Source organism: Arvicanthis niloticus, chromosome 17 (genome assembly GCF_011762505.2).
Source record: "Arvicanthis niloticus isolate mArvNil1 chromosome 17, mArvNil1.pat.X, whole genome shotgun sequence".
NCBI classification, from domain to species: Eukaryota; Metazoa; Chordata; class Mammalia; order Rodentia; family Muridae; genus Arvicanthis; species Arvicanthis niloticus.
Window position 1 is genome coordinate 55,767,075 of NC_047674.1, and position 9,297 is coordinate 55,776,371.

General features: G+C 46.7%; 1 protein-coding gene across 14 annotated transcripts in view; it reads left to right on the plus strand.

Annotated features, from left to right (window-relative positions):
- Positions 1-9,297, plus strand: part of Usp49 (ubiquitin specific peptidase 49) — a 61,475-nt gene that overhangs the window by 44,849 nt on the left and 7,329 nt on the right. For 13 of the 14 annotated variants that reach the window (XM_076915340.1, XM_076915336.1, XM_076915339.1 and 10 more), the window contains 3 exons: positions 1,767-3,132; positions 3,923-4,127; positions 8,673-8,781. In XM_076915340.1, coding sequence (XP_076771455.1) covers positions 1,795-3,132; positions 3,923-4,127; positions 8,673-8,781 — 1,652 coding nt within the window. In that variant the 5' untranslated portion in view covers positions 1,767-1,794. The remainder of the gene's footprint in view (positions 1-1,766; positions 3,133-3,922; positions 4,128-8,672; positions 8,782-9,297) is intronic. The other variant, XM_076915345.1, reaches the window with a different exon arrangement.

The window sequence follows — 9,297 nt, forward strand, 5'->3', positions numbered from 1 at the left end:
TTGATAGGGGAAGTATAGATTCCTTCCTTTTTGTGATTGGGGATTTGTTTTCTTTTTCCTCTTTCTTTTGTGGAGTATTTTATTTCTCACGTTAATCAGGTCATTAAGGTAAAGCCAACATAAAAAAATCTTTCAAATTACACTATTCATTTCTATGCATAAGGCTGGGGGATGCTTGTTCTCCCATGTGACCTACTGAGCTCATCAGGGTTAGCTACAGACTTCTAATATGGACCTGTTGCTCTCAGAAATGGAACGTGAGGAAGACCTAGAGAGGAAAGTTCATTTCTAACAACTAAGGGTGGAGACAGCTCAGCAGTTGAGAGTGCTTCCTGCTCTTCCAGATGACTGACTCGGATTGGTTCCTAGCACCTACATCAGGGCTCACAGCTTCCTGAAACTCCAGCTCAGGGGAATCCAACTTCTTCTGGCCTCTGTGGTTACACGTGTACATAAGGACAAACCTTCATACAGACAGACAGACATAGCACACAAAAATAAAATAGCTGTGTGTGGTGCTTCATGCCTTTAATTCCAGCACTCAAGAGGCAGAGACAGGCGGGCAGTGGTGGTACACGCCTTTAATCCCAGCGCTTGGGAGGCAGAGGCAGGCGGATTTCTGAGTTCGAGGACAGCCTGGTCTACAGAGTGAGTTCCAGGACAGCCAGGCCTACACAGAGAAACCCTGTCTCAAAAAAACCAAAAAAAAAAAAAAAAAAAAAAAAGGCAGAGACAGGTAGTAGATCTCTGTGACTTTGAAGGCAGCCTGGTCTAAATAGTTCCTGGACATCTAGAGGATGACCTGTATCAAAATTAATTAGTTAATTGATTAAATTTAGAGAACTGTCTTTAGAATATTTTTAATCCTAGAGAAACTTTGGGTTTCCAAATAATATAACTTTTTTAAAAATATTCTTTGGGCTTAGAAGTTGCCTACTGCATTTCTTTTATGAATATTAAAAACCAACATTAGAAGCCAGATGTGGTGGTACGCACCTGTAATCCCATAACACTCTGGGGAGGCAGAGTAGGTAAATCTCTGTGAGTTCAAGGCCAGCCAGGTCTACATATGTGTTCCAAACCAGCCAGAGAAGCATAATGAGACTCTTGTCTTCAAGCCAACAAAAAACCCAGGGCGAAAGGGCAATATTAGAGCTCAGGAATCGGCATTTTGTTCACTGAGGCAGGAGGATCACCACCAATTTGAGGTCACCCTGGGCTACATTTTTTTTTTACAGTCGTAAAACAGAAGGGTGGAGGGAGGGAAGCAAGCTTGCTTCTGTTTGCTTGTTTCTTGAGTCAGGGTAGTTGGCTTGAACACTGTTGTCCCAATAGCCATACCACCTCTTGTCCTTTCAGATTCATCTGTGAATTTGCTTTTCAGTAAAGACTTGAGTTTTGCCATTCTTTCTATAAAATGTGCTCTTTTCAGAAAGGCTAGCTTATAAAATGTTCCTTAAACTGAGGCGTGGGCTCTACCTCCTTAGATGTCATTTGTCTTTCTTTTCCTTACCTTTCCCTTATGCTATGCCTTTGCTTTGAAATACAATGAAATTGACCTAAGGTTTTATTTTGAGGCTTCTGTCTCTCCTTGTGGTACTTTAAATGCCAGTTTCAATTTTGAAAGGGACAATTTTAAAATAAAAAACTAATAAGTCTTGCCCAGAAATACCAGTTGCAACCTCTTTTTCTAGGAAAATATTTTCCTTAAATTCTGCTTCTTCTTCTCCCCCCCTCCCCCCTTTTGGGCGGCTCTGTGGTGCCAGATTAAGAAAGTGGCGACTGCGCTAAAACATGGATAGATGCAAACATGTAGGACGGTTACGGCTCGCCCAGGACCATTCCATCCTGAACCCCCAGAAGTGGTGCTGTCTGGAGTGTGCCACCACCGAGTCTGCGTGGGCCTGCCTCAAGTGCTCCCACGTGGCCTGCGGCCGCTACATTGAAAACCATGCACTAAAACACTTTGAAGAAACGGGGCACCCGCTGGCCATGGAAGTCCGGGATCTCTATGTGTTCTGCTACCTGTGCAAGGACTATGTGCTCAATGACAACCCCGAGGGGGACTTGAAGTTGCTGAGAAGTTCCCTCCTGGCGGTTCGAGGCCAGAAGCAGGACCTGCCCGCGAGGCGTGGGCGGACGCTGCGATCCACAGCTGCAGGCGAGGACGTGGTCCCGCCGCAGCGCACTCCTCAGGGACAGCCGCAGATGCTCACGGCTCTGTGGTACCGGCGCCAGCGACTGCTGGCCAAGACGCTGCGACTCTGGTTCGAGAAGAGCTCCCGCGGCCGTGCGCAGCTGGAGCAGCGGCAGCAGGAGGAGGCGCTGGAGCGCAAGAAGGAGGCGGCGCGGCAGAGGCGGCGCGAGGTCAAGCGGCGGCTGCTGGAGGAGCTGGCCAGCGCGCCGCCGCGGAAGAGTGCGCGCCTGCTCCTGCACTCTCCCGGGCCCGTAGCCGTGCGCCCTGCCACCCTCGCTACCTCCCGGCGCATGTCCTCGGCTGCCCTCAAGCCGCGCCGCCAGCCGGCGGTAGCCCCGGGTGTCACTGGCCTGCGCAACCTGGGTAACACCTGCTACATGAACTCCATCCTCCAGGTGCTCAGCCACCTCCAGAAGTTCCGGGAATGTTTCCTGAACCTCGACCCTTCCACCTCCGAGCACCTTTTCCCCCAAGCAACCAACGGGAAGACTCAGCTCTCTGGTAGGCCAGCCAGCAGCTCTGCAGCGGAGTTGTCAGTAAGGACCCAGGGGTGTGACCCTCAGGGCCTCTGCTGGAGTAGCGGAGCCTCCATCAGCAGGAGCCTGGAGCTCATTCAGAACAAGGAACCCAGCTCAAAGCACATTTCCCTCTGCCACGAACTGCACACCCTCTTCCGAGTCATGTGGTCCGGGAAGTGGGCGCTGGTGTCACCCTTTGCCATGCTTCACTCCGTGTGGAGCCTGATTCCAGCCTTCCGTGGCTACGACCAGCAGGATGCACAGGAATTTCTCTGCGAACTGCTGCACAAAGTGCAGCAGGAACTTGAGTCTGAGGGCTCCACACGCCGGATCCTCATCCCCTTCTCCCAGAGGAAGCTCACCAAACAGGTCTTAAAGGTGGTGAACACCATATTTCATGGACAGCTGCTCAGTCAGGTAGGTGTGCACCTACCCGAAGCAAGGTCGAAAGCTTGGGTGGTAGTTTGGGCTTTCCGATCCCTGGGCTAATTAAGTATAGGCAGTGTTTTCTGTGACTCTGCAATGTTTCAAGATGGTTGTTTGTACCTGACATTATATACTGGTGACCATGTAGGTGGACTTGGGTGTTCTCTCTGTCCAGATCTTTAATCAATCTATTTTACAAAACCTCCTCTTTCTGCCTGTGAATGGCACCTAGGAGTATTGCAGTGGGAGAGGAGCTCTAACCAGTGCTTTGAGGCTCTGCAGACTGGACACCATGGGAAACAGGGAAATTCGGTGTCATCGTGCCAGCACTTGAGAGGCTGAGGCAGGAGATCAGAGGTCAAGATCAACTGGGCTCTGTAATGAGGTCCAGGACAGGAGGAATACATAGTGATTCTCTAGCTGGGAGGAAAGGAGAAAGGAGGGAGGGAGGGGGGAGGGGGGCAGAGGGGTGGATGGAGGCGGGGAAGTAAGTTTGCTCTGTGGAAGCACCAAGGAAGGAGGAGGAATTTGAGGGCAAGCAAAGCACACAGTAGCCTGTCATTTTTTTCTCAGCCCAGTTCCTTCAGTGCCTCTGAAGTAACTCTCTACCATCTCTTCTGAGGCAGCATTCATTAGGAGAAGGCAGAGGGTGCCCTAAGTCTGAGTTCTTATTAAGCCTTTTGGGAGAAGCGGTTAAATATATATGTGTTCTAGAAAACAAACAAGGTTGTATGTGGGAAGCACGGAAACTATAATCTGCAAACCAATCTTGTCATTCTAGGTCACATGTGTATCATGCAATTATAAATCCAATACCATTGAGCCCTTTTGGGATCTGTCCCTGGAGTTCCCTGAACGATACCACTGCATAGAAAAGGGGTTTGTCCCTTTGAATCAGACAGAGTGCCTGCTCACTGAGATGCTAGCCAAGTTCACCGAGACAGAGGCCCTGGAGGGGAGAATCTACGCTTGTGACCAGTGTAACAGTGAGTGCTGCGTGAGGAGGGCAGGGGTTCAGGAGGAACTGCTGAAGGAGCTGCTTTGACCCTTCAGTCAGCAGTAACCCTCACAGGACTAAGTGCTCTAAAGCACCTTTTAAAGATCTTTTTCTCACAGTCTCTATAATAGCTAATATGGAATTTACATTATAAAACAGAACTGGGCCAGTGAGACGGCTCAAAAGGTAAAGGTGTTTGCCACACAAGCCTAGTGACTTTGAATTCAATCCTTAGAACCCATAAAAAGGTGAATGGCTATAACTCTATAACTGCCTGCCATGGTAGCACACACACCTACACACACCTACGCACACCTACATGCACATACTTCATAGAGTACTAAAAATAATGCCTCCTGCCAGGCAGTGGGGGTGCATGCCTTTGATCCCAGCACTTGGGAGGCAGAAGCAGGTGGATCTATGAGTTTGAGGCCAGCCTGATCTACAGAACGAGTTCCAGGACAGCCAGGGCTACACAGAGAAACCCTGTCTTAAAAAACCAAAACCAAAACAAACCAAAAAAAGGTGCCTCTGACTCCTGACTGGCTTCAGTTATGGGGAAGTGTGTGAAAGTGGCTCCTGAAGTGGGGGCAGCGAGAACTGAGTACTTAGCTTCCTCATGCTACAGGGCCCTAGGCTCACAAATGTAGCCTAATGGTTCTTGTTTGCTCTGAATCCCACTTGAGTGCTGTAGGATGAGAAAGTGTGTTCTTGTACTGAGTCCATAGATCTAAGGTCTGTTAAAACTCATGCCAAAAGATGGGGTGATAAGGCTAGAGACTTCTCAGTTGGAAAAGGGTTTGCTGTGAGGTAGAGCCCCTAACATAGGGAAAAGAGGCAAGTGTGCTGATGTGTGCCTCCAAGCCCGAAGAAGTACATCTATTACAGATGCTGATGCTTGCTGGTCACCAGCCTAGCCTACTTAGCAAGTGACAGAGCAGTGAGAGGCCTTGTCTCAAATCAAATAACAGAAACAAACATGGATGGCTCCTGAAGAATGACACCTGGAGTATTTTGCTAGTCTCCACAGGTACACATGCACGTGTGCACACACATGTGAACACACCACACACACACACACACACACACACACACACAAGATCAGGGCTAGCAGGATGGCTCAGCAGGTAAAGGTACTGCCACCCAGCCTAACAAGCCAAGTTTGATTTCCAGGGCCTACATGGTTGACAGAACACCCTCACCCAGGCACGTGGCGAGTGACAGCCGCATAGGTATTTTCTTCTTTTGCTCTTGACATGCATCACAAAGAAGTGTCTCTGTATCACTGGCATAACTTAAAGTGGGTTTCTTTCTGTGTGAGTACATGGGCATCATGTGCAGGCCCTTCTGTGTCACCATACTAATACCCAGTGTTCCTGCTGACCCAGCATGCACAGATGGAAGTGTACAGCAAATGTGGAAGCCCATGTCTGCTGATGGCATTTAAAGATTTATTTATTTATTTGTGTGTGTGCCTGTATGTGTGTCTGTGCACCATGTCCATTCCCTGCTGTTAACAGAAGCAGAAGAGGGTTTCGAATCTATAAGAACTAGCTGTAAGCTGCCATGTGGACCTTAGGAACCAAACTTAGGTTGTTTTGCAGGAGCAGCCAGTACTCTGAACACTGAGCAATGTCTCCAACCCTGGTGTCTGCATTTTATGACATATAAAGATTTAGAAACAAAAAATACAAAGTTATGGGTTATACAATGACCTAGATAATCAGTTTAATACTATATAATAAGAATTTGGAATATACATTGTTTTTTTTTTCTTTTGGGGGGTGTTTTGGCTTTTGTGGTTTTTATTTTTGTTTCTTGTTTGCTTGTTTGTTTGTTTTGAGACAGGATCTCTCTTACACTTCCCTGGCTAGCCTGGAACTTGCTCTGTAGACTAGGTTGGCCTCAAACTTAGAGATCTGCCTGCCTCTGCCTCCTGAGTGCTAGGATCAAAGGTGTGCCCCACCACACTAGGCCAAAGCTTTTACCTGTAAGGAACAAAATGGCGTTAATAACTTTGAATCATTCTTAGCTAGGACAGATTAGGTAGGAAACACTCTTAGTTTTTCCAGAAAGTATCCTTTTCTGGTAGCTGGATGTACCAGTCAGTCAGGATTTCTCTGTGCGGCTGATAATGCAGAACGAAAGCTTCTGAGGGCCTGCACCGCATTGACTTGTGCTTATGAAGTTTAAGGGTCGCCACTCTTCTTCCTCATTGTATCTGACCTCAAGTAAACAGAGACAAAACTGGTCAGTCTCAACTGAGTCAGAAATTTCTGTTTCTTGGTGAATTTCATATAGGGAAACAAAGCCAGAGAGTTTGTCTTAGTTCACATACTCCCTCTGCTGTGGACGGTGGTCATTGCAGCTTCCTTTGCAGAGCTCCAGCTTTTCAAGTCTGATTAGCAGGACTAGAAGAATAGGGCAGAGCCCCTGTTTGAGTGCTTTGCTTCTTTGCGCATCCCAAGTGTCATGACTGCATGGCCGGTCAGGGTTCTCCAGCAGCACATGCACTCTGATGCGCTCTGCCCTGAACAGCTAACCCTCCACGTCCTGTGGTCAGAGTGCTGCTTGCACACGTGCTACAGACAGGACTTGGAATCAGATGCTATGCTTTCTACTCTGAGCCCTCAGAGGAACAGTGTGGAGATGGGAGAGCATGAATGTTGTGTCCCATGTGTCACCTCTGATGGATCAGGAGGCGCTCACAGACATCTCTGACTGAGATCAAGAAAGTTTGTTCCCATTGTCTGTTTTCCAAGGATGTAGGGGTTCATTTCACTTACAAGTCAGTGGTTTAGAATCAAAATTAGAGTCTGCATTTATTCTTTTGGACTAGATGAACTCAGCTGCCTTCCTATCATGTCTATAAGAAATACAGTTCAGGTCAGGCAGCGGTGGCGCGCACACCTCTAATTCCAGTACTTAGGAGGCAGAAGCCTGAGAAGATCCAAGTCACTGGTCTACAGAGTGAGTTCCAGGACAGCCAGGGCTACACAGAGAAACCCCTTCTCAAAAAAACAAAGCCAAAACTAAACCAAACCAACCAAACAACACCCTTCCCCCAAAAAAGAATGACATTTCAGAAACCATGACATAAAAGCCCAGAGCTACTGTCCTAGTTTGTTCTGTTGCTGTGATAAACCCTGCCCAGAAACAACGTGGGGAAAAAGGGTTTATTTTAGCTTATTGGTTATATACAGTCCATCATAAAAGGAACTCAGGGTATGAGCTTAAAGAAGAAACCATGGAGGAAAGCTACTTACTGGCTTGCTTCCAGGCTCAAATCCACACCCCTCTATATCACCTAGGCCCAGTTGTCGTGGGTAATATAGCCCACAGTGGGTCATGCCCCACCCCACCCCCATATTAGTCAACAACCAAGGAAATCCTACATGGCCACAGGCCAGTCCTCTGTAGAAATTCCTCTATCCTCTTCCAGGCCATCACTACTTCTAGAGTTCATATTTAAATATTTGTGGGGGGCTGGAGAGATGGCTCAGCCATTAAAAGCACTGGCTACATATCCAGAGGTCCTGAGTTCAATTCCCAGCAACCACATGGTAGCTCACAACCATCTGTAATGGGATCTGATGTTCTCTAATGATGTGCATGAAAACAGAGCCCTGGTATATACTAAATAAATAAATAAATAAATAAATAAATATTTGTGTATACCATAAGCAAAACATGTTGGAAAAATTTGCTTTCATATTCTATGCTTTATTAATCATAATTTATTATCTTTCTCCTAAGCCTCAAGTATATGTAACATTCAAAACAAAAATATGTCTCCTACTGAGGGAGCTGAGCCTCAGAGTTTTGAATAACACATTCATTTGGTATAGAAGTTATAAGCAGGAAGTGCAGCTGTAAAGAAGAACCCTTTTAGACTTAGAGGTCATAATAATTTAAATGATAGGATGTAAGAGCATAGAACTATGCTCACTTCCTATGTCTATACTTCCAAACAATGAAGCATACAGGCAAACAGCAAAAATCCAACCAAAACCTTTTGTTTGGAGTAAAGCTAAAAAGCTGTTAATGATCTACAGACTACCTCAGGTCCTCCAGCCATGTCATGAAGATTTAGGTGTGTTCACTGCAGTGTGTACACTGTGGTAGCAGCCACTTATATATTCTGTTAAAGAGCCATTGTGCCTAGAATGTACCATCCTGAAGCCACACCAATTCTGGAAGCTGCTGGTAGCAAAAATTTGAAAGCAGATGCATCAGAATCAGGTTTAGCTGCTGGTCAGAGCCCAATAACAGTGACTGTCATATAAAGAAGTCTAGAGGATACCCCAAGCATGTGGCTACATGGTCATCGAGGAATTGCAGGCTCCTTCCTCAGAGTTTCCTCAGGGTCCCATTACTCCTTTCTCTTAGCCACAACTCCAAAGGCTCGTGAAGCTGGGAAATGCAAACATGTTTAAAATGTATCATATTAGCACCTTAGACAAAACCCAGATCCAATTTATGACTGGATGACGCTCCTTACTGCCTATGTCTTATACCTTTCCAAACCATGTAGGCAAACGACGAAAGTCCAACCCCAAACCCCTTGTTCTGAGTGAAGCTAGAAAGCAGTTAATGATCTACAGACTACCTCAGGTCCTCCGGCTACACCTTAAAAGATTCAGGTGAGCTTCGGGATAGCTGCCTCAAAGGCTGGGGAGGACAGATGTCTGTTTGACATGGGAAAGAAACCTATTGGTGTGGGGCCTTGCACTTACCATGGAGAGTCACTCTTGTCCAGTAAGACAAGAAGCTGATGGTAGAGCAGCAGCCCGGGCTTCAGCTCTCTCACCATTTCCTTTCCAGTGTGCACCTAATGTGTACCAGTACCCTTCCTGCCTTGTTTGGACTTATGCAAATCCATCCTAAGGACGCAGTATAAAATCACCAGTGAAAGGGGCAGGCAATAGACTATACAAAGTATACAGAGTCTGCTGACTTTTCTTCTTCTTCTTCTTCTTCTTCTTCTTCTTCTTCTTCTTCTTCTTCTTCTTCTTCTTCTTCTTCTTCTTCTTCTTCTTCTTCTTCTTCCTCTTCCTCTTCTTCTTCTTCTTTTTTTTTTTTTTTTTTTGAGGGTGGTGGTGGTTCAAGACAGGGTTTCTCTAGCCCAGCTGGCAGTCCAGGACCCTCTTGTGGTCTGT